The 26,510-nt window shown below is 40.0% G+C and overlaps 2 protein-coding genes and 1 long non-coding RNA gene across 3 annotated transcripts in view; 1 reads left to right on the forward strand and 2 right to left on the reverse strand.

The window, feature by feature from the left end:
- Positions 1-3,067: 3,067 nt before the first annotated feature.
- fitm1l (fat storage inducing transmembrane protein 1, like) lies at positions 3,068-6,845 on the reverse strand. The gene is made up of 2 exons (XM_014004435.1): positions 5,741-6,845; positions 3,068-4,329 (listed from the first exon to the last, which is right to left on the reverse strand). Exons 1-2 carry the CDS (start codon positions 5,929-5,931, stop codon positions 3,654-3,656), a joined length of 867 nt encoding a protein of 288 aa, XP_013859889.1. The 5' UTR covers positions 5,932-6,845; the 3' UTR covers positions 3,068-3,653.
- A 2,883-nt stretch (positions 6,846-9,728) lies between these two features.
- On the reverse strand, positions 9,729-22,028 carry LOC106514911 (uncharacterized). Its single transcript, XR_001309938.1, has 3 exons — positions 21,944-22,028; positions 16,233-16,321; positions 9,729-10,190 (listed from the first exon to the last, which is right to left on the reverse strand). It is a non-coding gene; the product is annotated as an uncharacterized LOC106514911 (long non-coding RNA).
- The window catches only part of LOC106514903 (myosin-7), a gene marked incomplete in the record, with an annotated part of 76,545 nt that continues 66,171 nt past the window's right edge, over positions 16,137-26,510 (forward strand). The window contains 31 exon segments of the mRNA XM_014004436.1: positions 16,137-16,344; positions 16,820-16,963; positions 17,074-17,230; positions 17,311-17,338; positions 17,432-17,537; positions 17,771-17,863; positions 17,954-18,017; positions 18,103-18,201; positions 18,309-18,412; positions 18,569-18,707; positions 18,780-18,898; positions 19,053-19,202; positions 21,075-21,245; positions 21,328-21,637; positions 21,739-21,818; positions 21,902-22,107; positions 22,186-22,309; positions 22,391-22,527; positions 22,614-22,869; positions 22,953-23,195; positions 23,304-23,480; positions 23,587-23,732; positions 23,836-23,926; positions 23,996-24,385; positions 24,481-24,607; positions 24,682-24,800; positions 25,030-25,226; positions 25,306-25,489; positions 25,586-25,751; positions 25,848-25,972; positions 26,082-26,390. Of these exon segments, the coding sequence (XP_013859890.1) occupies positions 16,144-16,344; positions 16,820-16,963; positions 17,074-17,230; positions 17,311-17,338; positions 17,432-17,537; positions 17,771-17,863; positions 17,954-18,017; positions 18,103-18,201; positions 18,309-18,412; positions 18,569-18,707; positions 18,780-18,898; positions 19,053-19,202; positions 21,075-21,245; positions 21,328-21,637; positions 21,739-21,818; positions 21,902-22,107; positions 22,186-22,309; positions 22,391-22,527; positions 22,614-22,869; positions 22,953-23,195; positions 23,304-23,480; positions 23,587-23,732; positions 23,836-23,926; positions 23,996-24,385; positions 24,481-24,607; positions 24,682-24,800; positions 25,030-25,226; positions 25,306-25,489; positions 25,586-25,751; positions 25,848-25,972; positions 26,082-26,390 (4,962 nt within the window).

Here is a 26,510-nt window from a genome sequence, read left to right on the forward strand (position 1 = left end):
ATTGTCGCCTCACCGCACAGGCTCCATAGGAAATGAATGGAGAGCGAGTGACGTCGCCTCCCGTGTGTCGAGCCCTTTAGCCCTGACGCTATCACCATATATATGTATTTGCTCTGTGCTACACATTCTCCTTTCGTCACTGATGTCCTCCATCCACATGACAGAGAGTCATGTCTACCTTCTCCTCTCTGTCAACGCTCTCTGGTTTCATTTAAAAGAGTCGATCATCAGATATTGTCCAAGATTAACCTTCAGGGTGGATATAGCTCGCTCACACCGAGGACCTATCCACGTCATCATTTACCCAGAATGCTTCATGTGTAAATAAAATGGCTCCATCCGTGTTAAAATATAGTATTAAAAATTATAAAAACTAAACAGCCTACAGTATTTTTTACAGTCTTTATTTTACAGTTAAAATTTATGTTTATCAAATAAAGTCTAATGTTACAATTAATCGGGGATCCCTTGAAGCTCAAAAGCGATGAAATTTTGTCAAATTACAGACTTTAAGCTAAACATCAATTTTTAAATTGTGTCGACAGTCCAAGTAAAACCTGAGTTATGTTGAATAAATTACAGAAGTTTAAAAAAAAGTTTTTCTCATTTGAAGCAGAGAGGAGCGTCGAGCGAACTGACCGGGGAAATCGATTAAAGTTTTTCTGACCATTAATTGCACACGACACGATTTTGCCCAACCCTACTTGCTAACAGTGAATTATCTATGATCTCGTCTGTTTGTGTTAGTGAAATATGTGACATGAGGGCTCCTAAAGTAACTGCTGTGTTTTTCCTGCAGAACCAGGAGCAGGCTGAAGAGACGGACGAGGACAACACTGAAGGTAAAACTGTGCACTGGAATTATTTTATTAACACAAAGTGAACTCTGTTCACTTTAATCCACTTAAACTTTTTAAAACAAATATGGAACAATTAACTGCAAAATATATATTTCACATATTTTGTGTGTACTAGTGTGATGTATTTGTTGTGAAACTGAGTGATATTAAGAAGTCATGAATGATTTAAGGTTAAAGCTGATTTTAGCAGTCTGCTGTTAACATGATTTTGGCATTGATTTTACAGATTCATTCATAAAATCAATGTTTACTACTGATGTTTATAAATCTATTGTGTGGCCTGTACCAGAACCCATCCCTGAATGTGACGTGGAGCAGTGGAACAAAGAATTCATGCAGCGAAGTGAAGAACTTTACGATGCCATGATGGACTCTCACTGGGAGCCGCTGGACTCTCCTGACTCCCCCATCCCCACTTCCTCTTGATATTTTCTTTCTCTCTAACCACAAATGCTTTCTTTGTAAATGTTTTATACTTCCAACATATGCCACCTTATAAACATCAGCAGGAGTCGCCTGTACTGGTTGTAAGTACAGAAACACTGGTTGTACTGCGAATACTGCACAGATGTGAACTCACTTGTCTTGTTTACCATGTTGGTAACACACAGGAAGTTTGTCAACACAGTGCAGTGTGTGGATCAGGCAGTTTGATACATCAGAACCACCTGAAAATGATGATGACGACTGCCGGTCATTTATTGTCGACTCATCTTGAAATGACCAGAAAAATAATTTTCTTCAGTCTTTGAAAAACATAAATTCAGTCTATGCCTTTATTGTTGTTTGCCATTGTACTTCCTGTTGGTTTAGAGTCATTAGAAATATTTAGTAGGTAAGACAATTCATTCTTAGACATGCACTAATTAGAACTCCAGTCAATTCAGGTAAGTTGTTTGCAGTCATGGTAAAAATAATATTGCCATTTTTCCTAAATGTAACTGATTATAATTTAAATAATGGTTACATCTGACTGGAAGGGTTCCCTGGTTAACAGAGAGAAAGTTATTAGTACTTATGAGCAAAAAATAATTACCTCCTCAACATTTTTAATGCTATAAAAGTGCAGCATGTCTTCCTCGAGTGGTCTCTTAGTTGGACGTGCCTGGAAAACCTCCCTGAGGCATCCAGGGGACGTCATTAGCAGATGTCCAAACTCCTTCCACTGGTTGGTTCCTCTCGATGTGGAGGAGCACCGACTCTGAGCCTCTCAGATAAATGATCTTAACATATCTAAGAGAGACTCCAGCCACTCTGCAGAGAAAATTCATTTTCACCGCTTTTATCTGAGATCTCATCCTTTTGGTCACCGCCCAAAGTTGGAGACCACAGTTGGGTTAGCGAATTGAGGTGATTTGAAGCCTTAGCTGATAAATTGGTGCGTCTCTAATTCTAATTGTCTTGTTCAGTTATTGAAGGACTTTTAATTTTATTGATGTTTATTTGTACGTAGTGAGCTGTGTGAAAAGATTGAAATGTTATTGTCTTCATGTCGAAAAGCTCAACGTCTTCAAAAGATAAAAGGTGCGTCCTTTTAAGTTTGGTGAAAAACAAGGTTTTTGCGAGGAGTCTGCTGGTTTGAACGCATCCTTCATTTCCTGCTGTTTTATGACAGATTGTGTATATAGTTTTTTTTTCAGAGATGTTTTATCAATAAAACAGTTTCAAAGGAAAAATGGTTCAGACAATTACTGGCACTTTTTAATTCCTAATGGTGCTGAAAATTCCACAGTTGCAGTAATAACCAACGCCACTACAGCTCCGGTGCGCGTTTCTTTCAACATTTTTTGACATGTTTTATCTACAACGTCACTTTGTCACTCCCACACACAAAATGCTTCAAAAGTTTAGTGTGTAACCATGCTAGGAGCTGCTCTGTCAGATATGTTAAAGTGCCTGTGACATCCTTCAAATACAAATCATCAAAGAAAATATCTTCATATTTAGGAAAGTTGGCATAAAACACATGATTTAACCCATTTTGTCACATAACTGGCATATTTTCATTTGAATTTGGCTCAGCTAAAGTGAAACAGGAAGTGACATCAAAGGGGAACTCTTTAAGAAAGAAAACTCCCTGATTTTGTTTATTAAAACAATATTTGAACTCTGACTCTTCTTCATCTCTCTTACAGGGACTAAAATTATCTAAAGAAACATCAGAAAATTCCCTTCTGTCTGTGTTGCTTATCTGTTGTAGCAATGCTGTTTACATGCAGACGTTCCCCTTTGACATCACTTCCTGTTACTTCACATGCAAGTATCTCAACAACTGTTCATCTCACTGGTGTGAAATTGCTTTTGCAATATGATATCCATGTTATCTTTCCAAAAGTGGAATCACATTTATCAAAAGAAATTGATGTCACAGGTACTTTAAGGAGAAACTCATTGAATACAACATGAGGCCCAAGATGACAACCTCGCTTCTCATCAGATTAAATGTCTCCTGGATTCACGAAGAAGAAAACCTGACGTACAAAAGACTAACCCTGTCACTGACATGGCCCAAAATACCTATTGCCTCACAACAGGACGACACACGGATCTGTCTGGGCTTTGTTGAGCCCACGGATGATGACACAACCAATTGTGTTGCATCATAAACTTGCTGTATGTATCGCTTACAATGTGAAAGTACTGTGTTACCTGTGAGGACAGGCAGTAAATCCACAATGATTTGTGTGCAGTAAGGAGAAAACTCCCAGTAAAAGTCAAACAACATACAGAAACACACACAATCTTGAGTCCCTCAGTTGTTTCATGTTTGATAAATGGTTTTTGTTTCCGCAGTTAGTGGTAGTGATTGTGGATCATTGCATCCTCTGTCTCAGTACTGCTGATCTTGGTGTTGAGCAGTCCATGACCGGGTCTCCCTGGGCAGCACCAGCTGGGCCCCTTGCGATACCAGCCCTGATACAGTCCCCTCCAAACCAGACAGCCTAGAGCGCCCCCCAGCAGCTGGGTGGGGAAGTGAGGGAAGTAGGCCAGAAGACAGAGCAACAGAAAGATCCAGAGTGCCAGAAGAAGCACACAAAACAAGAAGAGGATCCTCAGAGGGGCATCAGATGTCCCCCCGAGGCTGAGATAAGGGCCGAACACGGACGCTTCCTCCACCAGCAGCAGGCAACATAGACAGAGGAGGAAAACATCCTCTGAAACCTCGTACCCCCTCCACAGCATCCCGGCCTTCAGGCACTCACACTTGCTTTCGCCCTCGCGCAGCACCAGCAGAGGCTGCCCGTTGGCGACCTCTGAACCGGGCTGTAAAGCTTCGTAGCAGCTTCCTGTGGCGTTCTCCAGGAGGTCCAGGAGTTTACAGCAGCCCAGCCAGAGACCACCGGCCACTGCAAGCCTGGAGAGGTGACGAAGGGAGAGCGAGAGGGAACGACGGATGGAGAAGGAGAGGAGGAAGACGAAGGAGCCGAGGAAGATGCAGGTCCAGCCCCAACCAGAGCGCAAGAACAATCTGGAGGGAAATGAGGAAAACCTGTTAGACCAGAGGAACGTAACATAACTACTGAACGATGAGATTTGTTATCTGGTCAGCACAGATATCAACTGACAGGTGAGTTTAAGAACTGTGAACCATCTCTAACGGCTCCTGCAGGATGTACAACTTGTGAAATGCCTATTCATCAAATACAAAATGTCAAAACACATTTTTATGTAAGAAACCTTGCATTTGAACACATAACTGACATATTTTCTTTTGAACTTGGATCAGCCAAAGTGAAACAGGAAGTGACATCAAAGGGGAACTATTTAAGAAGGAGAACTCTAGTCTTTTTATATTGAAATTATATTATTTGAACTCTGACTCGTCTTCATCTCTCTTTGATAGACTCAAAATAATCTTAAGGAACACCAGATTTTTCTCTACAGTTGGTGTCTTTAACCATTTTATCAATGCTCTAATCCATGCAGACATTCCCCTTTGACATCACTTCCTGGTACTTCAAATGCAAATATCTCAACAACTGTTCATCTCAGCAGTGGGAATTTATTTTTGCAAGATGTTATTGATGTTATCTTTCCAATAATGCCTTTATATTTATTTTAAAAAATTTCCTGTCACGGGCACTTTAAGTTCTGCATTTATTTTAGGAAATTCTATTTCACACAGAAAGGTTTTTGTAGATGCCAAAAGATCCAGAGCTGGACTGTTCTTCAGATGAAAAAGAAAAAAATAAGTAGGTCCTCTGGATGGGTTCTTCTTTAGTGAAACGTTTCATCTCTCGTCCAAGACACTTCTTCAGTCTGATGAGTTTCAGGTGAAGGTGGAGGCCTTCGTGTCCAGTTGTCCTCCTCCTACAATGCTGTTATTGCAAGTATGACTCAGCCCCCTGGGAGCAAAAGGTGTGAATCAGGGCCCCAACGATACCAACACAAAGAGGGAAAGAGGGACAAAAACAAGGGGACTTTGAACCCCGCCTGCATTCACTACATACACATAACAAAACACCAAATAACCACTGCTGAAACATCCAAACCAATAAGTCAGAAGATGGGGCACATGACCCTCTATGAACAATAGAGCTAATCAAGCCTATTGTTAGGCGATGGCCCTCTTTTGCATGTGACTAACCTGTTTGTCCAGGTGGAGGCAGTGCTTATAAGGCTGAGTTCACCTGAAACTCATCAGACTGAAGAAGTCTCTCGGAGGAGAGACAAAACGTTTCACTAAAGAGGAACCCATCCAGAGGACCTACTTATTTTTTCTTTTTGATTTTTTCTACCTGGATTACTGAGATGCATCAGGACATGTTCTTCATTTGCTCCAGTTTCTAGTGTCCACAATCCTCAGTTATTTTAGCTTATGAAGTGATTCTAAACCAGTTGGATCTAAGCACATAAGGGTAAACAGGAAGTGGACCTACCTGTAGAGGAAGTGGCTTCTCTTGGCGAACACACTGTGCTGAGACACCCAGAGGCTCAGCGCAGGGCCGAACACCACCACCGCAGACAGCAGCAGGTGGAAATGCTGCCGGCACAGAGAGTTACCCAGTAACCTGGCTGCCAAGTCCGTCAGGACCACCAGCACCGAGTTGAGGACCATCTGAACCCACATCCAGATCTCTGACCAGGTCTAAACTATTAAAGGAGAGTCAGAACTCAACACAGTAGTGAAGATTATCCAAGTCAAAGCCAAGAGATGAGGTTGTAATCCACTGTAAATGTACAAACACAACAACGATGAAATCAAGAATGAGTTCAGATCCTTTGACGGTTAATCCTGCAGAAATTCAGAGCTGCTGCTGTGCATTAATAACAGTTGAAACCCTCAGATGTCAGCAGTGAAGCTTCTTCACCCATGTGTGGGGCGTGTGCTGCATTATGTGGATAAGGTGGCAACTGGCTTCCAGCATTCCACACGCTCCAAATGTGTGCACGCTGTGAAATCCAGCCCAGAAATGCTTCAGTCCAACAGGCTCCAGTGCTGACTTCACCTCAGCTTCAGTTTTTGGATGTGGGAAGGTTTCTCTGAGTCTTTGCTCCGTTCTGTTTGCTTCTGCTGAAGCTCCGTGTTCACTCCTGTTACACCCTGAGAGGTCAAGAATACTCTTCTATTTCCGCTGTAACGTTATCCTCCCAGGTCTGTGACAAAGGTCCGTTCAACATAAATCTTTTCAGCGTGTTCACTCTGTCAGGTCTCCCGGTCCTTCAAGGTCCCATTATTTCTGCTGAGGTGGCTGAACACTGTGTTGCTTTATGGCAGGAATTTCATAATACAATGCCGATTAAGCAACATAACCAATCAACAGAATATCAGTGCATCAGTTAAACGTGTTGTCTCTTTGTGTGTGTGTGTGTGTGTGTGTGTGTGTGTGTGTGTGTGAATGTGTGTTCATGTGTATTATTAGCAGCAACCTTTGCACCAACTGGTCTGAGACTCAGCTGCTGCTGCAGTTTGTTTCTGTCAATCACTGAAAGGCAAAAACACACAATTATGGTCCTCTCTCTCCTGATTTCCTCCCTTTTTGAACCAGCAATTTAGGTTCATGGACTAATTTGACAAAGACCATTGTCTCAATTATTGCCAAGTTTAACTCAGAAAACACTTCTGCAGACATGTTGACACCTCTGTCAGAATTATTTGTTGAAGGTTTATGTGTGTGTGTAACGTTTAAAAACACATCAGCTGGTCTAACACCCACCTATTTATACATCTTGTTAGATTTTGTCCTAAACAAACCAAAACGTGCCCTGTTCCAAATGTGGTTTTAAGATCTTTAGATAACAGACTAAAAAGTGGCTCAGAAGGTTCTACTTTACATTTAAGTCGTCATACTGGGACTTTATCCCCAGGGTGTATGACTCCATGGTTCTTAAACTCTGGTACAAGTGCTCCTCATAATCCCTCTGGTGGTACCCAGAAAAAATTTAGTTCTCATCTGGTAAATAAATTAATGCCCATCAAATGCTGAGATGTAAGGTGAAGCTGATCAGAGAAAGTGTTCAAAATATGATCTCACATGAAAATATTTTTACAGAACAGAAATAAAAGATAACCTGTTTTTTGAGAGTCTCTCTTTTGTTTTTCTAACAAAGTGAGCAATAATAGTTTGTGTCTTTTAAGTAACCTCTGAAAACTGTAAATACCATCAAGGGTGAACCTAATGAATGTTTCTACATGTTTCAGGACACAATAAAATTAGATACAAAAAACTGTTCAACAAGTTGTTTATTTAAGTTTTGATCTCACCTCAGATTGTGTCAGACTTTTTTTTCATCTAAATGAAAGAAGCGTGACCTCTGACCTCTTGCTAAAAGGAACCAGTCTACCATAATCTAACCCACCAATCACAGCAGAGCGTTCCTCTGCATCTGTCATCAGTCTTACCCACAGGGCATCATATTACTGTGACTCTGTATTTACAGTGATGCTCTTCCTTCTGGGGGTGAACTTTTATTTCTGAGCTTCTGCTGACATCTACAGGCACTATAGAAACACTGGAGAATAAGAGTGACAACATGCTGCCAAAAGCTTTAATGGGTAGCTAGTAGGCAGATGTCTTATGTTCCCACAAAGATCCTGGGTGCTGCATTAATTTAGGTACAATTAGAACAGCAGAGTAATGCAGGGTTATGTCTGAATGTTTCATAATCCTACCCTAAAGTAAAAGTGAAAAAAATGTTGACATCCTGTCAGCCAGTCCTGATCACTAACAACATACAGGGACTACAGGATGTAGAAACTAAAATATGGACTTTAGTGTCAGGATCATTGTGTTTTTGTTTTATGGTTTCTTGTGTAGTTTTGCTTTAATTCCTCTTTCTGTATTTGAGGTTTATCATCTCAGTTGTCAGATCATCCAATTGCACTTTGGTCCACACCTTGATGTTCTTGTGTTATTGACCCTCCTGATGATCCAATCGTCCATGAGCCTCTGTTTTGCTGCACTGTCAGCTTTTATTTTCATATTATTTTACTTTGTCATCTTCGTGAGTCTGTGTTCTGGGTCTAATTTCACCACCCAAGCCTCACATTTAGTTCAGTTTATAAATAAACATCACTTTAGTTTTTTTTTTTTTTTTTGGGGGGGGGGGCAGTGAAAAATGGCTATAACATGGTTAATAATAGATGTTAAGAAAAGGTAGTAGCAGCTGAGAGTCATCCTTTACTCAGAGAGTTAACACATTTTACAAGATCTCAGATCATCACCTGAGCTCGTGCATGAAATAATTTACAAAGGTTGATCATATCACAAGGCAGAAATGATATGCAGTTCTTCAAGGTATGCTATTAAATACAAAGGTTTTCTTTTCATTCATACTTATTTTCTTTAAACATCCTTGTTTTTATGAAGACAGTATTTTTTTCAGAAACATATAACTATTAACTAACTACTATATAATTATTACTCCCTATAGTTTTGATTTAAACTGATCTCCAACCAAGCGATGTGTTGTAAAGGTTGTGATCTAAGACTCGGAGCAACATAAATCATAGGTGTTCATAGGTGTTGTGCAGACAGATTAGTAAGTGCTGCCACCCTGTGGACAAACTGTGAATTTTTTAATTTATTACAACAGATAGATGGCCTGCTAAACAAACATTTCTAAACTTCAGTCTTTTTTTTAAGGAAAAGATTATTAAAAATCAAGCCTGACTCAGCATAATTTCTGTTTTACAGCAGGTTCCTGTTCTGCAGCACATAAAACACTCAGAAATACAGCATCACAATCACATCATTATACACCATAGACACAAAGACAAACAAGCATACCAAATTTCAGGAAGGCAGCATTTGCAAAATAGGACGTCTAAATATGAGCACAACAAAAAAGTGTCCAGCAGATGGCAGACAAGATTCTTCTTAAAGGGCTGTAGTTTTGAAATGGACTTTATGTTTTGAGGAATGTCATTCCCTTTAGTATAAACATAGAAGAAAGACCTCTGGCCGTAACAGTTTTTAAAAGTTGGTAATATCAGTTGTCCTTTTGTAACAGATCTAGTTGAATGACCACTTCCAGAATTTGATTTGGGCAGCAATGCGCAGAGAGTTCCATAATTGGCACCTTGGAAGATCTGAAAATATAAATTAATACCACTATACAAAATATAATTCTGAAAAGTCAAGACTTTAGCCTGACTTCATTTAAAACGACAATAATTTCTGTTTAAAATATTTTATCTGCTGCCTAGTAAACTGCAATTTTCTATGGGCATATAAAAAAGTTTTTCATTTTTTTAAATGTTATCTTGGCTTGCAATGATCATGACATTTTCGTGTTTTAATGTTACATTTGTCAGTTTCCTTCACACCTGTTTTGTTGTTGCATCTTCTAGGTTTTAAACTTCAGGACACTTTCTGGTATTTATCATGCAAACACCAAGATCTAACAAAATGAGATGCAGAAGTATGATGTGTGACYGTGTGTTTAATGACTCCATTTGAGGCCAAAATAAACGAGACTGAGCAGGTTGGTGCTTTCAGTAACTGCATGTCAGAGTCATACAGTTCCAGAGACAAGAAAAATAAGCAAAAATATACAGAAAGCTGGAAGGTAGAGAGGAAAAAGTCCAATTTAAAAAAAGAAAAAAGAATCGATCTTTTCTATTGACATGACGCAAGCATTAGCCTGCACCCACCTCTGTCAGGGCAGATCCATTAAAGGGCCTGTGTCCATGTGGCGTCCAGGCAGTCAGAGGAACTGTCAGCTGTAGGATACGCTCTCTAATCCTCCATAAAGCTCTGACTGACAACAAAAACAGCTGTCTGCCTCAATGTCTCTGCTGCTGAAACGCATCCAAAGCAATGAGCCTGGAAGGACGAATGGAGACGAATGGAGATGGACACGCTGGAGCTTCTGTGTGCAATTCTCCTAAAAAGACAAAATATATTTTTTATCGAGTGAATGCTCTTTTATTGTTAATTAACAAGCGGTATTACGATTTCAGCTTTAATTTGCAAAGAAAAGAAGATCGGTCAAAATAATTCATCTACACACTTTTCTTCCACATAGATAGTTTTTGTGTCCTTAAGTAAAAAGAATGTAAGCAGAATTTGTGAACATGTGTGTTTGTTTACCCACAGAAACAGCTGAAATGTTTCTGTGTTGGTGCATGTTTACCTTCATATTTGTTGAGTCAAGTGTGTTCCTAGGTTTCTAAAATAAATCTAAATTAAAATAGATTTATAGGTATATCACAAACTGGTTAAAAATGTTTCTGGTGAAAGACTAACATTGAACTTATTAAAATAATTTTTTTGCYAAAATCACATGATTGAATGAAAATATTTAACCTTGACTGTTATTTTAATTAGTTCTTTCTGTTTCTTTTACATTTAGCAGCAGATTTACTTATATTCCACCCTGCTACATTCACTCGTGATTCTGTCATATTTGTTTTTCAGACTACAATCAACGACACAACTCAAGCTTCCACATGATTTTTGATGGATTCAGCTGAGTGCTTTGTTTACATTGAGTGTGTACCTGCATTTCAGAAAACTGCTGTACTTTCAAACTGCACCATTTGATTTAGTTCGCATTCACTGTTTTATGTTTGATTTCATGCTTTGCAACAATTTGTTGTGTATCAAACTTTTAGTTTCTGTTTATGAAATATAAACTAAAGTCATTGTGGTATTTTTTTCACCCCATGTTGGTGCCTGCTATGTTTGGCTCCAATCAGTTCTCGTGAAACAGAGCTTTTATCTCCTCAGCTGCTCTCAAATGGAAAATGCCTCTGATAGTGGGGTCAGCAATCACGCTCGAACACAACTGGTGTGGTCTGCAGCTGAGGTCAGACAGGGCAACAAACAAAAGCTCTAATAATACCCCTCACACCCAAAGTATTAATAAAATGGACATGTGCCTAATGCCACAGAACGAGACAATACCAGCAAGTACAGGTTTTCATAAAGTATTTTTCTAACTAAATCTATAATTACATGAGAATTCTGATTTAAGATGCAGTATATAATCCTCTGTGTATCATAGTCAGCTAGTGATGGACTCTTTAACAGGAACTTCAGAAGAAGAAGAAGCTCTTATGTTTGTATGTTTGTTGTTCAGTATGTGGGGTCAGTATGATTTTTCCTGGGAGCAGAAACACATGCAGCAGGTTATAGAATAGAATAGAATAGAATAGAATAGAATAGAATAGAATAGAATAGAATAGAATAGAATAGAATAGAATAGAATAACTTTATTGTCTGTCCCAGATGTGGTGACAGAAATTTTTCTTCGACAGGGCTCCAACAACAGCATACTTGCAACACACTCAACTACCCATAAAAACACATAAAACACAATAAAACACATAAAAGGGACTGTTAAAAGCAACTGTAAAATAATTACAATACTATTATAATTTAAAAGTATTCAGAGTGGATATTGCAAGCGGAATAAAGGACTTTTTGTATATTGCTTTACGGGCCGGAGGAACTTTGAACCTTCTGCCTGACGGGAGCAGCTGGAATGAGTGATGGAGGGGATGAGAGGGGTCCTCTGTGATCAGGGTGGTCTTCCTCATCACAGATTGGTTATGCAGATAAGAAAGAGGGGTTTGGGGTGAATCGATTATTTTGCTGGCCTGATTTTTGATTCGTGACAGTTTGTTTTTGTGTTTCACAGTGAGGAAGTTGTACCAGGATAAAATGTTGAAGGTGATGATGGACTCAATGAGTGATTTATAAACCAGTGTTAAAATGTCTTTCTTGATATTAAAAGATCGCAGTTTCCTCAGCAGGTGGAGACGTTGATGTGCTTTTTTAAAAAAATGGAATCTGTGTGCTCTTTAAAAGACAGCCGGGTGTCAATTTCTGTCCCGAGGCATTTAAAAGACTCCACCTGTTCCACCTGCTGACCCTGGATGCTGAGTGGCTGGAAGAGAGCTGATCTGGCATCTTTATCTTTGCTCCCAAAGCACAACYCTTTGGTTTTTGTGACATTCAGTTCCAAGAAATTGTCATTAAATGTTGTAATGAAAATGACAACTGCCTGCTGGTACCGGGGCAGAGCATCAGAGCAGAGGATTGGGGTCCAGATTAYGAAGCTCTGAGTTTTGACTTTAGGCAGATTAATGAGGGAAAAGCAGTGTCAGTAGGAGTAGAAAGAGGGGTTTTCTTTCAGGGTTTTTAGATTTAAATTAGGCAATTGTGTTTTGATAGTTTAGGGGAAAACAATCTTTACAGTTTTATACAGATTAACATTCATCAAATTATTGATAGTCTCCATCTGTGTACATGGTTGATCACCACACAAATTCAAACTTTTTAAGAAAACAAATATTACTCCTCTTATTTCTCTAATTTACTGTTTCCTCTAACTTTTGTCATTAAAATTTCTCTCTGAACTGGTCTGAATAGCAGATTTTTGTTTGACTAATACCTGTTTTGTGTTCAATGAAGGTCATTAGAGACACAGTAAATAATTTTACAGTAGGCTGAGAGACATTTAATGCCTGAGGCTGTTGTCACTTTAGATGTAGCGTTAAATCGACAGCCAGAAGCACCGTCCTCAAGTGTTATACTGTTTGAAACCAGTCTTCTCAAACAGCTCTGACTGCAGAGAAATTGAAACTTTCATCACTCTGTATTCTTTCTCTGTGATCTGTCCAGTTGTGTCAGTTGTATTTCATTGGGTCATAGGGTGACATTCAAAAGTAATAATAACCCAAAGTGTCACTAAATTGTCAGTAAAGGCTGCTGACAAGATGCTGAATAAATATTGCTCAGTCAGTTTCTATTACACAATAGGCTTAAAGCAAGAGAAAGAACAGTACTCACCATTATACGCACCCCTTTTTTCATAGACTGCACAATATCTTTAGAAATATATAGAAAAGTACCCTCATGATTTTTTTTAATTAGTTGTCCAAAATAATACAAAAATAAAATATTGTTTTTCAATTTATATAATTTCAAAGAAATGCACCCCTGACTAATACTTGGTTGCACACCCTTTGGCATTGATGACAGCCTACAAATGTTTCGTGTAGCCATCGATAAGCTCCTCATCTGCTACTACTACTCTTCCTTTGCAGTTTGTTCAAGCTCTTGAATGTTTGCAGGGTTCATTTTCTCAGTGGCAGATTTCAGCTCAGCCCAAAGAGTTTTCATGGRATCGAGTTCAGGACTCATTTCTGGCCATTTTAAACAGTGCATTTGTACCTTTTCAACCATTGTTGTGTACTTCTGGATGTATGCTTTGCATCCTTGTCATAATCTTTCACTCAAACCAAGTTTTCTTACTGGGTAAGGCATTTCACTCTAAAATCTCWAGAAAATTCTTTGATTTCATGATTCCTGTGATACGGCCACAGCCTGCAGTACCAGACGCAGCAAAGCAACCCCACAGCAGTGTTGTATAAAGTACCTCAAAGTGATACTTGAGTAAAAGTACAAGTATCTTATTACTTTGGTAAAAGTTAAAGTCTTCTCTAAAAATATTACTTGAGTAAAAGTCTTAAAGTATCTGATACGTTTTGTACTTGAGTATCAAAAGTAAATTTCTGACACAAAATCTACCTAAGTATTAAAAGTAAAAGTACTGAATAAAAGTGAGCAGTTAGATTTTCCAAAATGACATTTATTGGGAGGTGACTTCTCAAAAAAATATTTTTTCTAACGGTGTGCAGCTGTGATGGGTTGTGTACAAGCTAATACGGTGTCAGAATGGTATATATTTATATTTCTCATCCAACCACAATTAAATTCACTCTATCCAGGAGACACAATTTGTCAGGATAGTATTTTTTTTAAAGTAATAAAAACTCGGAATAAAAAAGGAGTAACGACTTTCTACTTCTTACATTTTTTTTAAAAAATGTAGTGTGTAGAAAGTACAGATAATTGTGTAAAAATGTAATGAGTAAAAGTAAAAAGTASGCTGAAAAATAATTACTCAAGTAAAGTACAGATAAYCAAAATTTATACTTAAGTACAGTAACAAAGTATTTGTACTTAGTTACTTTACAACTCTGCCCCAAAGCATTATGGATCCTCTACCATGCTTAAATGTCGGCAAATACAAAATGCAAAACAAATAATACATTTTTAAATGCTGAGTCTAACTACAAAACAACTAATGTGTTACACTGTTTAGGAAGGACATCTTTACCTCCAGATGAAGTTATCTAAAACTTTAAGATAGCGGAGGGTTTTTCCAGCCTTTATCTGACCTCCAGAGGTCTGTCTAAGAGGTTCTTAAAGCATTATGTCCACTTCCTGACAGTATTTTTGTACACACTCTGACGTTTCAGATAAACATATCTTTTCAGGCCTCCTTCCTCCACTTGACAGCCTTCACCACTGGTAACTGGGGCGCTCAATCTCAGACATGAAATCCACACAACAACCAAGTGTCTCTAAAACTTAATAATATTCTCAGAAGTTTAAAGTGACCCTCTTACTGACCTCAGATGGATGTTCTCAGCTAACCAATGCTGCAGGTTTGGATTGATTTCAAGAGAAGATGAAAAAATAAAAAGTAACGTTATTCACATTAACTTTAAATCAGTGATGTTTTCTCTCTGTGTGAGAGTAAGAGCTGACATTACATTTGGCTGCTAGTGTAATCCCTGTGGTTTTAGGAAACCTGTAGCCAGAACAATAAACCAGTACACACCCAGTAAGTACAGGTGATTATCACCATCAGGCAGACATCTGTTCAGTTAGTGCTTTATTTACTTTTCAAAGCAAAATGTTTTCTTACTCAAGTCCCACTTGTCATAGTTGTGCACCAACCACAAAGTCAGACTGATCCATCCACTGAGAATGATCACTGAACACGAACAATAAAAACAAAACAAAAATAAAAACTGGAGTTTAAACCCCTCTGACTTCACTCTGCCTCCCGGCCCCTCCTCACACAGAATCTGGTTTCTGTTCATGAGCAGGCCTCACTTGGAAAAGGAATTTAGCACAGGAGATGACAGGGGAAAGTGTGGCAGAATTAGAGATAGAGGTGGCATGCTTGCGTGAGTCACACACAAGTTATGCAGCAGAACGTTCCTGGCACTGCGCCCGAAAAATCACATTATTTGGACATGAGAGGTAGAGACAAACGGACAGAGAGGGCAGCCAGGCATCRCCAGARCCAAACTGAGCTCTTTGTGATAAAAATGATGGAGATTACCTCAGTGAGTGTATGTGTGTGGCATGTGTTTAATTGTGCACCTGATGATGTGTGTGTGTGTGTGGGGGGGGGGGGTGTTATCAGGTCAGGGTGGTGCCCTTGGCCTTGTAAGGCAGGTTATCTGGGGTTATATATTTGATCCCWGCCATCRCTGCAGGTCTAGTGGATGCTTCCTCTTCACCTGGCCTCTGTAAGTATGAACAACTGGTTGTTTTTCTGCATCATTCTTTTTTTCCCTACCTCTTTAAAAGAAAATGAAAACATTTAAATACAATCATTTTAATTATAAATCCTTATTGGAGGATCATCTCCATATGTCTGTGGGAGTTTGCAACCAAATAAAGCAAATAAAGATAAATAAAAGGATCTGTTATCTACTACTCATATAAGTTAGGTATTTTAGAAGTTTTAAAACCTGAATAAAAACTTGTTTTAATAAAAAATATTGCTTTTCTGCAGGTGTAACAAGAAGTATTTACTCTAAAACCTGAGCTCAACTTTAATCTGAGCTGAACCCACCGGTAAACTTTCCTTTTTCACAAACGTTTGGCAGCAATGCACATATTAAAGCCTGATTACATTTAACTATATAATAGATCTATAAACTGAATTACAGTTACAGAGAAACACTGACAACATACGCAGCAGAGAAAGTGTTTGGTTATCTGTGTGTGTGTACATTAGTGCAGCCATGGGGGACGCAGAGATGTCTGTGTTTGGTGCGGCTGCACCGTACCTGAGGAAGTCGGAGAAGGAGCGTATGGAGGCCTCCACACGTACCTTTGATATCAAAAAGGAATGCTTCGTCCCGGATTCGGTGGAAGAGTTTGTAAAGGGGACCATCGTGAGCCGGGATGGAGACAAGGTCACTGTGGAGACACAGAATGGAAAGGTGAGTCCTGAAGCTACGAAACCAAGATACCATTCAGTTACAACGATTAACAAACAGCATCTGTTCTGTTTGCACTAATAAACTTACTATCAGTGAAACCACAGGATCCATTTGTTAAATAAAGGCTTTATTTTCATCTAACACATTAAATCTATGTGTTTTTAAGTGTCTGCCCTTAAATGAGTGTGAATAGATSTTAAAAGGGAAGCCAGAGGGAGACTGAATTAAAGTGTCTTTCCATCCACAACAATAAGTGAGTGATGAAAGAAGGGGCTGCTGCCACCTGGCATTAAAATGTAAAGCAAGTTTTGCATCTGCATGATGCTGACGGCAGCACAAGCATGTACAGTAACACAAACAGAAAATAAAAGCTGACTTTATTYAATGAGTAATAACCTCACCATTATTATTCACTGAATAAACCATATATGTAGCTATAAAATAGGACCGCTGCATTGAATTCCTCCTCTTCCAGACTGTGACTGTCAAAGAGGCGGATGTTCTGCAACAGAATCCTCCCAAGTTTGATAAAATTGAAGACATGGCCATGCTGACGTTCCTCCACGAGCCAGCTGTGCTGTTTAACCTCAAAGAGCGTTACGCAGCATGGATGATCTATGTGAGTACCCCTTCAGGCAATAATCAATAACGCTGATTGAAAGCTCAGAAAGTTTAACTTTACATATCGAAACAGTGATGAGTGACAGTCATTATTTCCTGTGTTCTCAGACCTACTCTGGGCTGTTCTGTGTGACTGTCAACCCCTACAARTGGCTGCCGGTCTACAACCAGGAGGTGGTCATCGCCTACAGAGGAAAGAAGAGGAGTGAAGCTCCTCCTCACATCTTCTCCATCTCTGATAACGCCTACCAGTACATGCTGGCAGGTACATCACAGTAACAGAAAAACTGCTGTGAATAGGTTTTAATTTACACACTAAAAAAATGTTCTAAAATTTTCTGACAGATCGTGAAAACCAGTCAATTCTGATCACGTATGTAATGCTTTTCATTTTAAAAGCATCTATGGCTCAGTATGTTCTGATTTTGAAATTGTCATGCAATAATGTATATCTCTGTTAAAACAGTGGAGAATCTGGTGCAGGAAAGACCGTCAACACTAAGAGAGTCATCCAGTATTTTGCAAGTATTGCAGCTGGAGGCATCAAGAAAGACTCTAATGTGAAAGACAAGGTACGTGATAAGCTCTGTCCAGTGCTGGAGCTGCTGAAACAATTATTTTTTTGTTTGTTTTCACAGGTGAAAAATAAATAAATAAAAACACATTATAATTTTCAGTTGATTTAAATTCTCAGTAGTAATAATAACACATAACTCATCAGTTTGATACTTAAATAAAGCATCAATGCTTTCCATTAGAGGGTGCTAAAGCCTCCTAGAGCAAACAAAGTGTTCTTGTGTGACAGGGCACCCTGGAGGATCAAATCATCCAGGCTAACCCTGCTCTGGAAGCCTTTGGTAATGCCAAGACCATCAGGAATGACAACTCCTCCAGATTTGTGAGTTTTAGTGTTTTACCTGACTTCATTGTGAAATGTTACTGAACAGATTCCCATAAACACATAGTCCAATGCTTGTTATGCTTCCAGGGTAAATTCATCCGAATTCATTTCGACACCAGAGGAAAATTAGCATCTGCTGATATTGAAACATGTAAGAGCAGACACCACTTTGTGTTGGAAACATGACATGATGTGTGATAATTTATCTAACGGAAAAACCTCTCTGGTGTTGTTAGACCTTCTGGAGAAGTCTCGTGTCATCTTCCAGCTCAGGGCTGAGAGAGATTATCACATCTTCTACCAGATTCTTTCCAACAAGAAACCTGAAATCCTGGGTGAGCAACAAGACTGTAGCTCTTTTGTGAAGACTATGAAACTTCATCTGCAAACTTAAACAAAAATGCGGTGTTGATTTGCCTGACCCTGTTGGTGCATCCTCCAGAGATGCTGCTGGTGACAAACAATCCATACGACTAYGCCTTCATCTCCCAGGGAGAAACCCAAGTGGCCTCCATAGACGATGCAGAAGAACTGATGGCAACAGATGTCAGACCCTATTTTTGCCCTTTTTTTAGTTGACATATTTACAGTTAACTTTAAATGATCTGGTTTAAGAGTTCTTTTAGATTTGTAGCTGATTAACTATTCAAATTAAAGGTACAGTGCAGAAATGTTAAGATCTTCCTTGCTGCTCATCCACAGAACGCCTTCGACGTGCTGGGCTTCACTCAAGAGGAGAAAAACTCTGTGTACAAGCTCACAGGTGCCATCATGCACCACGGCAACATGAAGTTTAAGCAGAGGCCGCGCGAGGAGCAGGCAGAGGCTGATGGAACTGAAGGTGAAGTTAGGACTCATTGTTAATCAGGCTAGCTCTAAATCTGGCCCTTCACTTTTAGATTTTCTGTTTCAGATGCCGACAAAGTCGCTTATCTGATGGGCCTGAACTCCGCTGACCTCATCAAAGGTCTCTGTCACCCGAGAGTCAAAGTAGGAAATGAGTGGGTCACCAAGGGACAAAATGTCGCTCAGGTGAAAGAAGAAAGATTGTTTTAAATGATTTTCATCTTATCATTTTAAAAACATACAGGATGGTGCTTGGAAAGTTTTATCTACAGAAACTCAAAAGCTGCATCCCAAATATGAAATTTATTCATAATAATATGGTTATCTGACCATTCCACAGGTGAACTATGCTGTTGGAGCTCTGTCTAAATCTGTTTACGAGAGGATGTTTTTGTGGATGGTAATAAGAATCAACCAGTCTCTTGAAACAAAGCAGCCACGCCAGTACTTCATTGGTGTGCTGGACATTGCTGGATTTGAGATCTTTGATGTGAGTGATCCCATTAAAAAACATTCTACATAATCGTCCTGATGCATCTCAGTAATCCAGGTAGAAAAAATCAAAAAGAAAAAATAAGTAGGTCCTCTGGATGGGTTCTTCTTTAGTGAAATGTTTCGTCTCTCCTCCAAGAGACTTCTTCAGTCTGATGAGTTTCAGGNAGGTGAACTCAGCCTTATAAGCACTGCCTCCACCTGGACAAACAGGTTAGTCATATGCAAAAGAGGGCCATCACCTAAAAATAGGCTTGATTGGCTCTATAGTTCATAGAGAGTCATGTGCCCCATCTTCTGACCCGTGTCRTGTTATGTGAATGTAGTGAGTGCAAGCAGGGGTTTAACATCCCCTTGTTTTTGTCCCTCTCTCCCTCTTTGTGTTGGTATCATTGGGGCCCTGATTCACACCTTTTGCTCACAGGGGGCTGAATCATACTTGCAATGACAGCATTGTAGGAGGAGGACAACTAGACACGAAGGCCACCACCTCTGTTTAATGGTGGACGTTTCTTCTTCACAAAGATGGCTTCCTTTTACTCCTCTCTCAAACCAGCGTTCCTCTTTATCAAGGATGAGAACATCTTCATCCCTGAAAGAGTGACCGCTGGCCTGATGATGAGTGTAAACTGCAGAGTCCTGACCCGACAAWGTAGCTCGTCTGTGCTGGTTCATTCTTTTGAACAGTGGCTGTTTTGTTTCCCCAATGTATGACTGATCACAGTCCTCCTGACACTTAACAGCGTATATTACTGTATATTACTCTGTTTTTGCCGGGGAACCGGATCTTTGGGGTGAACTATTCTTTGTCGTAACGTGTTTTGGGATTTGAAAGCCATTGGGACGTCATGTTTAGAGAATAAACGTCTCAGTTTCTCTGAAATGCCCACCACATACGGAATGACGACTGGTTTGGGTCTGGGTTGAGGGTCTAAGGTTCCAGCCAACAACCAGGTGAAAATGAAGACCCTAAACCCAGACCCAAACCAGTCGTCATTCCGTATGTGGTGGGCATTTCAGAGAAACTGAGACGTTTATTCTCTAAACATGACGTCCCAATGGCTTTCAAATCCCAAAACACGTTACGACAAAGATTAGTTCTCCCCAAAGATCCAGTTCCCCGGCAAAAACAGAGTAATATAGTATATACTGTTAAGTGTCAGGAGGACTATGATCAGTTATACATTGGGRAAACAAAACAGCCACTGTTCAAAAGAATGAGCCAGCACAGACGAGCTACATTGTCGGGTCAGGACTCTGCAGTTTACACTCATCATCAGGCCAGCGGTCACTCTTTCAGGGATGAAGATGTTCTCAGCCTTGATAGAGAGGAACGCTGGTTTGAGAGAGGAGTAAATGAAGCCATCTTTGTGAAGAAAAACCGTCCACCATTAAACAGAGGTGGAGGCCTTCGTGTCTAGTTGTCCTCCTCCTACAACGCTGTCATTGCAAGTATGAGTCAGCCCCCTGTGAGCAAAAGGTGTGAATCAGGGCCCTAAGGATACCAACACAAAGAGGGAAAGAGGGACAAAAACAAGGGGACATTGAACCCCTGCTTGCACTCACTATGTACACATAACACGACACGGGTCAGATGATGGGGCACATGACCCTCTATGAACAATAGAACTAATCAAGCCTATTGTTAGGCGATGGCCCTCTTTTGCATGTGACGAACCTGTTTGTCCAGGTGGAGGCAGTGTTAACGCTGAGTTCACCTGAAACTCATCAGACTGAAGAAGTCTCTTGGAGGAGAGACAAAACGTTTCACTAAAGAAGAACTGATCCAGAGGACCTACTTATTTTTTCTTTTTTGATTCTATTATCATTAACATATTTATTGTATTCATTGATATTATTTTTCTCCCAGTTCAACACCTTTGAGCAGCTGTGCATCAACTTCACCAATGAAAAACTGCAACAGTTCTTCAATCACCACATGTTTGTGCTGGAGCAGGAAGAGTACAAGAAAGAGGGAATTGAATGGACTTTTATTGACTTTGGTATGGATCTGCAGGCCTGTATTGACCTGATTGAAAAGGTGGGATACTGAATTATTAAATGTTAACATAAAATAAATAAAAATATTATGTTTGTTTTTACATCTATTTCTYTTCCCTCAGCCTATGGGTATCATGTCYATCCTTGAAGAGGAGTGCATGTTTCCCAAAGCCACTGATACAACCTTTAAAGCTAAGCTTTATGACAACCACCTGGGAAAATCCAGTAACTTCCAGAAGCCTAGARTYGTTAAAGGAAAACCAGARKCTCATTTTGCCCTGGTTCATTATGCTGGAACTGTTGATTATAATATCAACAACTGGCTGGTGAAGAACAAGGATCCTCTGAATGAGACCGTTGTTGGACTGTACCAGAAGTCTACACTCAAGTTGTTGGCGCTTCTCTTTGCAAATTACGCAGGAGCAGATTCAGGTAACCTGGCATGACTGCATAGATTTTATACACAGCAGCACATTAGTATAGTCTGAGCATAGTTTTCAGTGTGAGGTCTCAATCTTACATTTTTTAAACAGTTATGGGTGAAGGTACTGAAGGCAAAAAAGAAAAGAAGAAGAAAGGGTCATCATTTCAGACAGTGTCGGCTCTCCACAGGGTATGTTCTTGTCTTTTATCAAATTGTTTAAACTTTTACATTTTAATAATCAATATTTAAATGCCTGTTTCGCCATATTTTAGGAAAACCTGAACAAGCTGATGACCAACTTGAGGTCAACTCACCCTCACTTTGTGCGCTGCATCATCCCCAATGAGACCAAGACTCCTGGGGCCATGGAGAACCCTCTAGTGATGCACCAGCTGCGCTGTAATGGTGTGCTGGAAGGCATCAGGATCTGCAGGAAGGGCTTCCCCAACAGGATCCTCTATGGAGACTTCAAGCAGAGGTATTAGCTCAGTGAAAGATTTAACATATTATACTTTAAAGCCACGATCAAATATATTTTTACTATATGATTTTCCAGATATCGCATCCTGAATCCTGCAGCCATCCCTGAAGGACAATTCATTGACAGCAGGAAAGGAGCTGAGAAACTCCTCGGATCTCTGGATATTGACCATAACCAGTATAAGTTTGGTCACACTAAGGTATCAACAAATTTTTCTTCAAGCAAAGGGAAGAAAAGATCGATATGATAATAAAAATGTAAAATATTTTTTTGTTTTTAGGTGTTTTTTAAAGCTGGATTGCTGGGTCTGCTAGAGGAGATGAGAGATGAGCGTCTTGCCAAAATCATTACTGCCATTCAAGCCAGGTCTCGAGGTCTTTTGTCTCGTATTGAGTATCAAAAGATGGTGGAGCGCAGGTGATACTGGTCTTCTAATTTTGCATAGTTACTGGTTTGTTGGTTTACTTCAAAACTAAACCCATTTAAACTTATTTATTTCCTAGAGATGCTTTATTAGTGATCCAGTGGAACATCCGAGCCTTCATGGGGGTCAAGAATTGGCCCTGGATGAAGCTGTTCTTCAAGATCAAACCTCTCCTGAGATCTGCTGAAGCAGAAAAGGAGATGGCCAACATGAAGGAAGAATTCCTGAAGCTGAAGGAGGCCTACGCAAAATCTGAAGCTCGTAGAAAGGAACTAGAGGAGAAAATGGTCTCTCTTCTCCAAGAGAAGAATGACCTACAGCTCCAAGTCCAAGCTGTAAGAAGGCAATTTAAAGTCACTTTTTTTTCTCATTTGAGCATTTTATCAAAAATTTGCTAGCAAGAATTTATTTTTTGCAGGAGCAAGATAATCTCTGTGATGCAGAGGAACGATGTGAGGGACTGATCAAAAACAAAATTCAGCTAGAAGCAAAAATCAAGGAGCTTACAGAAAGGCTGGAGGATGAGGAGGAGATGAACGCTGAACTGACAGCTAAGAAGAGGAAGTTGGAGGATGAGTGCTCTGAGTTAAAGAAGGATATTGACGACTTAGAACTAACTCTGGCCAAAGTGGAAAAAGAGAAGCACGCCACTGAAAACAAGGTTTGTTAAATATTATTACAGCAAGAAAACAAACTAAGAAGAATTATGTTTCATTAAAAGTTTTAGAATTACATTGATCGATTTAAATTCCTTCTGCTTAATCCTCAGGTAAAAAACCTAGTTGAGGAGATGGCTGCATTGGATGAAATCATTGCTAAGCTGACCAAGGAAAAGAAAGCCTTACAGGAAGCTCACCAACAAACACTGGATGACCTGCAGAGTGAGGAAGACAAAGTCAACACTCTGACCAAGGCCAAGGTGAAACTGGAGCAGCAAGTGGACGATGTAAGTCTCTAGTTTTTTTTTACCACAGACAATAAACAGACAAGTATGTAAGCAGTGATAATACAATAATGTACAAGTACTGCATTAACAGGTATTTGTGTTTTAGCTTGAAGGGTCTCTTGAGCAAGAGAAAAAGATCCGAATGGATCTTGAGAGAGCGAAAAGAAAACTGGAGGGAGACCTAAAGTTGGCCCTGGAGTCCATTATGGATCTGGAAAATGACAAGCAACAACTGGAAGAACGCCTGAAAAAGTACAAATAATCTAAATGTTAATGAACCAGTAAATCAATCTTCTCACTATGTGAGTATGTGCATTGTTTTAATTCGTGACAATGACAAATCAAAACATTGCAGGAAAGACTTTGAAATCAGCCAGTTGAACAGCAAACTGGAAGATGAACAGGCAATAATCACTCAGCTCCAGAAGAAGTTGAAAGAGCTGCAGGTAAGATTTGGGCAACATGTGACTCTCAATGATGTTCAAACATTACTGACACCACTGCTCTGACTCTAGGCTCGTGTGGAGGAGCTGGAGGAAGAGCTGGAAGCAGAGCGAGCTGCTCGAGCCAAGGTGGAGAAGCAGAGGGCAGACTTGGCCCGAGAGCTGGAGGAGATCAGTGAGAGGCTGGAGGAGGCTGGAGGAGCCACAGCCGCACAGATCGAGATGAACAAGAAGAGGGAGGCCGAGTTCCAGAAACTCCGCAGAGACCTTGAAGAGGCCACTCTGCACCACGAAGCTACCACTGCTACACTCAGGAAGAAACAAGCCGACACTGTTGCTGACCTGGGAGAGCAGATCGACAACCTGCAGAGGGTCAAGCAGAAACTGGAGAAGGAGAAGAGTGAGCTCAAACTGGAGCTTGATGATGTCGTCTCCAATATGGAACATATTGTCAAGTCCAAGGTATGTATGACTGGGTTGTTCTCTTTATAATGATAATTAAATATCTTACTGGTGGTAAACAGGATTTTTAAACTTTGTACTTTTTCTTTTCCAAGACTATCTTGGAAAAAACATGCAGGACTTTAGAAGATCAAATGAGTGAATACAGGACTAAATGTGATGAATACCAAAGGTCCCTGAATGACACCACTACCCAGAAAGCCAAACTTCAAGCTGAGAACGGTTAGTCTTTGCCACGTGCAAAACCAGAAGTATTTCATTAAGATGCATTTGATACCCATGTTTCTTCTTTACAGATGAACTTTCAAGACAAATGGAGGAGAAAGAATCTCTTATTTCTCAGCTGACAAGAGGAAAGAATTCCTATAATCAACAAATGGAAGACTTAAAAAGACAACTAGAGGAGGAAGTAAAGGTCTGAATAAACACTATATATGTTTCTTATATAATGTCAATTCACAACAAATATCTCAGGGCAGTGTAAAAAGAGTTAAAAAAAATAAATAATAGTAAAAAAATAGTAAAAGTTGTCCATATAGGAATGTCAGCAAAAATCAAAGTCAATCTTGACTTTGTCCAAGTCTCTCACCTTTATCTCAAAAGTTGTTCAAAACATACCGGGAACATTATCTTTTTCTATCCAGGCCAAGAATGCATTAGCYCATGCTGTGCAGTCTGCTCGTCATGACTGTGACCTCCTCAGGGAGCAGTATGAGGAGGAGCAGGAGGCCAAGGSTGAACTGCAGCGTGGCATGTCCAAGGCCAACACTGAGGTGGCTCAGTGGAGAACCAAGTATGAAACTGATGCCATCCAGAGGACCGAGGAACTGGAAGAAGCAAAGTGAGTCAAACTTGTTTAACTTGATCAWCTCTGCACCATATAAAACCATCTAACTGTGGATCATTTCTCTGTAATACAGAAAGAAGCTGGCTCAGCGTCTGCAGGAGGCTGAGGAGGCTGTTGAAGCAGTGAATGCTAAATGTTCCTCTCTGGAGAAGACCAAACACAGACTGCAGAATGAGATTGAAGATCTCATGGTGGACGTGGAGAGGTCTAATGCTGCTGCTGCTGCTCTGGACAAGAAGCAAAGAAACTTTGACAAAGTACGTTACTTTTAATTTTAAACGTGTGTGTTTCACATATATTGAAAATAAAATRGCTGTCTTGTCAATAGTTAACATCTTAACATGAATCTCCAGGTCCTGTCTGAATGGAAGCAGAAATATGAGGAGTCTCAGTGTGAGTTGGAGAGCTCCCAGAAGGAAGCCCGCTCTCTGAGCACGGAGCTCTTCAAACTCAAAAACTCCTATGAAGAGTGTCTGGAGCATCTGGAGACCATGAAGAGGGAGAATAAGAACCTACAAGGTAATAAACTACTGAATGTGCTTGCACCAAACCAAACCATTGATGATGCCAATAATTAAAACAAATAAATAAAAATGCATCTGTTTACCTACACAGAGGAAATTTCTGACCTCACTGAGCAACTTGGTGAAGGGGGGAAAACCATTCATGAGCTGGAGAAGGCCCGCAAGCAGCTGGAGCAAGAAAAGAGTGAGATTCAGTCTGCCCTGGAAGAGGCAGAGGTAAGACTACAACAAATCTTCAACTTTCTATGACAATTAAAAAAAAAGGCAAATTTACAGATTTTTTTTATAAATATCAATTTTGACAAAGACCTGCTGTTTTCCTAAGGGTTCTCTTGAGCATGAGGAGGGCAAGATACTGAGAGTCCAACTAGAGTTCAACCAGATCAAAGCAGAAATGGAGCGTAAACTGTCTGAGAAGGACGAAGAGATGGAGCAGTGCAAGAGGAACATGCAGAGGACCATCGACACCCTGCAGAGCTCTCTTGAGGCCGAGTGTCGCAGCAGGAATGAAGCCCTCCGCTTGAAAAAGAAGATGGAGGGAGACCTGAACGAGATGGAGATCCAGCTGAGCCAAGCCAACAGGCAGGCAGCTGAGGCTCAGAAACAACTCAAAGCTGTTCATGCACATCTAAAGGTAAACTACAAACAGGAAACATTCAGTTTCCAAGAGTTCATAGTTATCATTGTTTTGTGGTTTGTGTTCTTCCATAAAGGATTGCCAAATTCAGCTGGACGAGTCGGTTCGGGCTAATGA

The sequence above is a fragment of the Austrofundulus limnaeus genome, unplaced genomic scaffold (assembly GCF_001266775.1).
Source record: "Austrofundulus limnaeus strain Quisiro unplaced genomic scaffold, Austrofundulus_limnaeus-1.0 Scaffold24, whole genome shotgun sequence".
Classification (NCBI taxonomy): domain Eukaryota; kingdom Metazoa; phylum Chordata; class Actinopteri; order Cyprinodontiformes; family Rivulidae; genus Austrofundulus; species Austrofundulus limnaeus.

Bases quoted from the DNA above. Each gene is read 5' to 3' on its own strand.
- fitm1l (XM_014004435.1), bottom strand. From the start codon at position 5,931: ATGTGGGTTCAGATGGTCCTCAACTCGGTGCTGGTGGTCCTGACGGAC. The intron at 4,330-5,740 runs GTAGGTCCACTT...ATTTCCCTCCAG, and splicing joins AGAAGCCACTTCCTCTACAG to ATTGTTCTTGCGCTCTGGTT.